A 6959-nucleotide genomic window follows, 5' to 3' on the forward strand; every position below is an offset into this window, starting at 1 on the left:
ACACAACGATGAGCTTTGGTACTAAAACACAACGATGAGCTTTGGTACTAAAACACAACGATGAGCTTTGGTACGAAAACCCAACGATGCGCTTTGGTACTAAAACACAACGATGAGCTTTGGTACTAAAACACAACGATGAGCTTTGGTACTAAAACACAACGATGAGCTTTGGTACTAAAACACAACGATGAGCTTTGGTACGAAAACCCAACGATGCGCTTTGGTACTAAAATACAACGATGAGCTTTGGTACTAAAACACAACGAGCAGCTTTGGTACGAAAACACAACGATGAGCTTTGGTACAAAAACACAACGATGAGCTTTGGTACTAAAACACAACGATGAGCTTTGGTACTAAAACGCAACGATGAGCTTTGGTACTATAACGCACGCCAGAGATCTTTTGCACGAGTTGAAATCTGAACTGATATTTTATTCAAACAGGAAACCAAACGAAAGAAATGACAGAAGCCAGGTAGAAAGATTGTTTGACATGCTACAGTACAGAGTTTGATTTCATTTGTCTGTACATTTATGTTTTTTTAATGTGATTATGATATGATGAAAAAAATTAAGTCCCTCGAATGAGGCAAAAAAAATAAAATAATGAATGGCCACTGGACATTTTCTGTGGTGGAGTGTGCCTACTAGACACCCGGAACCCCCCTCCCCAACTCCAAAATACACAACTAGATCTGAGCTCATGAGTTACCAATCCCGATGAAAGTGACTGAAAAATGTTCAGCATAATACGGTACTGCATGGCCTACATGAATGACCACAAGCAGATGTCAGCCATTCATTCAAACAAATTTCAAATTCTCTAGAGTGGTCTCCTATCAGTAATCCTCATCTTCCTTCTCTGATTATCAGTCTTCACTCCATGCTTCGCCATCTGAATCTCTCAATAATCCATCAATACTTTCTACTTCCAACTCCGACTGGCTGTCACCTACGACCTCTATGTCCTCTGCGTTGTTTCTGCCATTCGCAAACAAACTGCCTGGTATGGCTGGCCCTTCAAACCAGGTTGGCTTCAGGATGTTGTCATTCACAGACCATCCATAATCGGTTGGTGACAAACCGTCCCCAGGAGATGCTGTCACGGCATGTGTTCACAATGCTGTTACATACTGCGTTCCTCGAATCTTCATGTCAAGGGTCCGACGAGAAGGTGGCAGCAGGGCACAGTCGATTCGTTTGATGTTTGCCAGTGGATTCTCCTGAAAGTCAATGAAAGGCATGATTAGAGCTGTTGTGAGGTATTCTGATTTTATAATGATGATCATATTCTCAGTTTATTGTGCCTTAATTACCTGATCAACTTTGCCAGTCATTTGCATCAGTTTGTTGTATCGTGCTTCATTGACATCTCGAGTCTTGCTTTGCCCGTACATGCGGCAGACAAACTCTGATGCGACATCCGGATCAACACTACCATCCACCTCACCCATACTGATGAAGAGGTTGACCTAGCAGCCTGTATTGTCCTTCTCTACGAGATTGAGGGGTTTACTTTTGCCTTTCCTGAAAAATCAAGTACAAATTCCAAATGTAACCATTCAACCACTGCTCCAATTATTTTACTTTGTTAGAGACATTTTATTGAAACGGAAATATCTTGTGCCTACCTGTAAAAGGCCGAGGTGAAGTCTCATCCAGTGAAGGCATGGTATCTGGGCAGTGCTCTGGGAAGTCCAGGTTTGTGCTCTTCAAGGACGTCAGCAATGTTGGTCACGTTGATATCCTGCTGTTTCCCATCCCGCAGTCCATGATGATGTTGGCCATCGACCGGACTTCTCTGCGTTGCTGTCCAAGGGCACCAATCAGTATCACTAAGACATCGGTGTCGGATGCCCTCACCATGACATTCCCTGCTGTAATATTTGCGATATGGAAAGCAATCAGCGTATTGGCCTCTTCATGGTCGCCTTGGAGGTCAGCTGGGCTGGTTGCAGTAATATGATGGTGCTCCTCGGGTACGTACTGGAAGCATTCGCCACCTTAAGAAGCAAGCAAGGTCTTTCCACCAAAGATATTCCAGTAATGATCTTTACCCCACTCTTTCAAGAGAAACCTGTCGAGTTCATTCTTGAATACTCTATTGGTGAGAAGTTTTTGCCCGCTCTGTCTGATTGTCTGATCTGGCCCGGTTATTACATATACTGAGTCAACTGCACCCCACAACTTTCTCTCACTGTCCTTTATGGAGTTCTCCACGTACTTGTCGACACAAACATGTGCTTCACTTGCCCTCCCTGAACATACCACTGACAGCATGGTCCGAGCAATTGATGCATATGATGCTCCCATGTTTTGTTACGAGAGGACGGAATGGAGAAGAAGTCCTCCATCATAGACCTGTACATAACTCCTCGGTAACTCGGATTCTGTGATTGTTTCCGTTTGGAGGGACTCAAGCTTTTTCAGCAATGCTGATTTTTCAGTTTTCACATGCGCCCCATCACCGTGTGCGAGTGACAGTGGGTACGTGGCAATTGGGTAAGAGAGAACCTTCCGAAGGTCAAATGTTGTCTTCTCTGCAACGACTATGATCATACGTACAAACATTTCCCTCAGGCTCTCAGCATTTGTCTTGGCTTTCTGTGAGGTGGGTAGCATAGTTTTGTTCTTCACGTTCTGAGTAGCGAAGTTCTGTACACGCATGCGTTTCACAGGTTCAAGAAATGGACTGCTGTTGCTGTCCCATTCATCTTGAAATTTCTCTCTTTCATCCTGACCCCTTTTCAGCATATTGAGTAGATATGCTTCGGTACCCTTAGATGCTGCTTGTCTGGTTGCAACATTCACCAAGGAAGTTGGAGCATCATCTGTGAACGGATTGCAGACTTCGTCAATTTTTGCACTCATTGCAGCCATCTGACTATTGTCCCTTTTCATTCTTGAGGGACGGCATTGAGCTGTTGCATTTTCCCCCAGTTCAAGCCTGGCGAATGTTCTTAGCTCGGTGACTGCCATAGCCCGCTGGGGCATACTCATAGACAACCAGCGCATTGGGTTCTCAGAATTCCATCTAGCTCAATGGAGGAGGTGGGAGGGGCCTTGGCAGGCACACCCCTACTCTGAAAATGTCTGGCAGTGGCCATTTCATGATACCTTGGACTATGCTGAACTATTTCCTGTAGGTTTCACCGGGTTAACTTACGAGCTGATCTCGCTCAATTTTGGGGGTGGGGGCATTCGGGGGCATCTGGCGGGCACAACCCACCACTGAAACTGTCTGGCAGTGGTCATCCATGATATCTGGGACTATGCCGAACATTTTCCAGTAGGTTTCATCAGGTCAACTCACAGAGCTGATCTAGCTCAATTTTGGGGTCCCTTTCTAATGGCCCTTCTGACCACACCCACCAGAATGTGCCCGGCAGACGTCCATTTCCTTACATTGACATGCACATGGACCATTGCCATATACATGAAAATTGGTTAACTTTCCAGCTAGGCTGACCACCCTGGGCTCCCGGTCTAGCAGGGTGTGGGTATCTCTCACCAGCCATGGCTCCTCAGCAAAGGATTTCTGCGGCTCATTGGGACTGACACAATCTGTCAATTTCCCAACCCGGATCTCAGTCAACAGAGCATCTTCTCTTCTCGACTTGGTTATGACAAACTTCCCTGCAAATGTGTGCTGTTCTTCTGCTCCAATCGGTTCATCTGACCATATGCTTGTTAAAGTGGACATCTCTCTGGCCATTCTCAGAAAGCCTCCTCAGCGTCGACGAGTCTGGCATTTCACTCAGGCCAACTGGCACGGTCTTCAAGCAGCCATAAATCATCTGGACTGGTCTCCCATCACTACTGCCTCTGACATCAACTCATCCTGGGAATTCTTCCAAAGTAAATTGCTCTCTCTCATGCACAGATTTATCCCATCTCGTCTTCAGTTGTTATACCCTTCCTCCCTCCCATGGTACACTGAATCTTGTGGTGAGGCAGTTGCCCTGAATCAACTTGCCTTCGCCTCCTGGAAGGCAAATCCCATGGAAAGAAATCCTATCACAAAGCCCGGAACAAGTGTGTGTCCACCCCCAGGAGAGCCAGGAATAGAAACAATATCTCTCTACTCTCAAGACTGAACTCTCAAACCTGTCTCCTTCCTCCAAATCCTGGTAGCGTCTGGTCAAATCCGTTTATGGTGTTTGTTCCCATTCCACCCCCTCCCTTACGTCAAAGGGCTACACAGTTGACACTGCACATGAAAAGGCGAATGCCTCAACTCTGTGATTGCCTCAAAATCTTGTGTCCCAAACCCATCTCTCTCTGCACCCACCTTACCCACTTGAACCCAGCTGATCCGGAACTGTATGTCCTTCTCTCCTGACAAGGTGGAGAAGTTAATGTCAAACCTCGACTCTGATTCTGCAACTGGACCAACCGGCATCAGACCACGGGTCATAAATTATGCTCTGGCGCTCTTTCACTCCCTCTCTTTGTTCTCGTCACCTCGCTTTCTTTTGCTCAAGACCATCTGCCATCTTCTTGGAAATCAGCCAACATTACCGCTTTACATAAAAAGGTGCAAAAACAGATCCGTGCAACTACAGACCAATCAGCCTGTTCCCAAAAATCAGCAAGGTCATGGAATCCATCATCACTTCTGACATCAAATCCTTCCTCTTCTCCAATGGCTTGATCTTGGATCATCAACTTGGATTCAGAGCAGGTCATTCTACTCTGGACATGCTGCTTCTGCTGTCTCAACAATGGACAGAGGCCCTCAACACCAAACAGGAAATCAGAGCTGTCTCCATTGACATATCTCGTGCTTTCGATACTGTCTGGCACCCCGTCCTGCTCACCAAACTTTCCTCCTTTGATATCCATGGAAATCTTCAAGCAAGGCTTGCTGACTTCCTCTCTGGTCGCAGTTAACGTGTGGTCCTGAATGGAATTCTATCATCTCCCTTTCCTGTTCAGGCTGGAATTGCCCAAGGCAGTGTTCTGGGCCCTGTGTTTTTTCTGGTCTTCATTAATGATCTCTCTGACTCTCTGGAAAATCCTCTCTTTCTCTTTGCTGATGACTCCACTCTCTGCCACTCCTTTTCTCAACCCTCACATCGGCAGGCAGCAGCCTCCTCACTCTCTGCTGACCTGGACAAAATCACAGACTGGTCAAACAAGTGTAACATGTCTCTCAATCCTGATAAATCTCACATTCTCACTTTGTCTCTCCGAAATGACCGTCTGGACAACCCTCCCATATACTTTCTCAACAATCCTCTCCAAGAAGTTCTATCACTCAAGCTTTTGGGTCTCACTATCTACCATGATCTTTCCTGGGAAAACCACATTTCCAAGCTGGCCTCCAAAGCCATTCGCCGACTGGGCATCCTCCATTGTGTGAAGTCCTTCCTTGGCACATCTGAGCTCCTCATCACATACAAGGCTTTCACCCGCAGCTCAATGGAATACTGTTCTCCCCTCTGGGGTGAAGGTCCTGCCTCACACCTAGTTCGGCTCCACGCTGTTGAAACCAAAGCTTTCAGAATAATTGGCATCTCTATTAGTATCTCATTCTAAGGGTCTTTCACTTCCCCCATCGCAGGCAGGTTGGTGATATTCCTGTCCTTTCCCGATTCCTCTCCAGCTTTGCTCCACCCTGTCCCCCAAATCTGTGCACTGTCCCCCAAATTTTCCTTCAGGTCGCACAAGAGCTGCCAGCAACCCTCTTCTGATGAAACTGCCAAAATCAAGACTCTCTGCTCACCTTCACTCTTTCATTCCTTTTCACTCCCGCCTCTGGAACAAACTCCCTCACTCGCTTCAATCCCACTCCACCCTCCAGGTCTTTAAAACAGCTGTTCACCACCATCTCTTATCTTCCACCATCCAAAACCTTGAACTTTTCTACCCCAGTTAATTCATCCCAGATCCACTTTTTTGAAATGCCAACTTCTTTCCTGGAAGTCCTAGCAGTGTTCATTTGTTTTATATCTCTCCCCCCCTCCCCCCCTTCCCATTCCTCCTTTCCCCAAGCCCTCTCCCTCCCACAGATCTCCCGATGTCCCTGTTCTCTACTGTTGTACTTGTGTGCTTCCCTCTCTCTCCCCATCTTTCTCCCGCTCCCTTTATTATATATTGTTATGAATTTGGTAATGCAACATCTAGAGCTAGGTAGATCTGAATAGGTAGGTATTCGGCTGTCGTGACAGGGACTCTACATGTAATAAGTTCTTGATGTTTAGGCGTTTGTCGGGGTAAGATGTATGATTGTGGATCTACCTGGAGGTCCGAGTGTTAAATAGTGAGGGATTAAAGGTAACGCCCCTGTGAGTATCACCTAGTAATCAAACCTTTGTCCTTTATGGCACTGCAAACCACATAAACATTAGTTAGGTCCTTAGCGCAACATTAAATAATCCCCTTTCCCTGACAAGGACTTCGTATTAAATTGACAGGAAACCAGGTCAAAAACACCACCACAATTGGCCGCCACCGTGTACACCTCCAAAGGCCTACAAACCTGGCCGGCACGTGTTATGCCAGGACCGCAGGGTCGCGTAACGAGGGAGATGTCAGGAGTCGCGGGAGGCTTTGATTGGCTGAGGAGTGCGCAATGTGACGTCATCGGCCACCAATATAGGCGACGGTCGTTCGCCAGTTGAGTTGAGTCCAGAGTTGAGTTGAGTTCGTGGCAGGCACTGCAGACGCAGGCAGGCACGAGAGAGTTGAGCGGTGGTGGAGAGTTGGAGAGGACACGCCATTCCAGTTGCAGTTCGAGTGCAGTTCGGGTTGTAGGGAGTCGCAGGAGACACACGAGAGCACACCCAGTTGGCACTGAGCAGTTCGTTGGCACTTGGCTGCCAGCACTCCCGCGTCGAGTGGAGTGGAGTTGAAAGGAGTCCTTCCTGTCCCTGGTCAAGTGGAGCCGCTGGCCTGCGTCGGACGCGTGGTGCTTGGAGCGAGGGGCCTCGTGGTGTGCGATCGGGCCGG

The 6959-nt window shown here is 47.3% G+C and overlaps 1 protein-coding gene across 1 annotated transcript; it reads right to left on the minus strand.

Annotated features, from left to right (window-relative positions):
• Window positions 1–379: 379 nt before the first annotated feature.
• Window positions 380–4099, minus strand: LOC137422641 (uncharacterized). The gene is made up of 3 exons (XM_078772775.1): window positions 1637–4099; window positions 1322–1532; window positions 380–1228 (listed from the first exon to the last, which is right to left on the minus strand). The coding sequence occupies exon 1, from the start codon at window positions 3018–3020 to the stop codon at window positions 2325–2327; it is 696 nt and encodes a 231-aa protein (XP_078628901.1). The 5' UTR covers window positions 3021–4099; the 3' UTR covers window positions 380–1228; window positions 1322–1532; window positions 1637–2324.
• Window positions 4100–6959: the final 2860 nt, after the last annotated feature.

This window comes from Myxine glutinosa, chromosome 2 (genome assembly GCF_964187855.1).
Source record: "Myxine glutinosa chromosome 2, kmMyxGlut1.1, whole genome shotgun sequence".
Taxonomy (NCBI): Eukaryota; Metazoa; Chordata; class Myxini; order Myxiniformes; family Myxinidae; genus Myxine; species Myxine glutinosa.

Bases quoted from the DNA above. Each gene is read 5' to 3' on its own strand.
- LOC137422641 (XM_078772775.1), bottom strand. From the start codon at position 3,020: ATGCGCTGGTTGTCTATGAGTATGCCCCAGCGGGCTATGGCAGTCACC.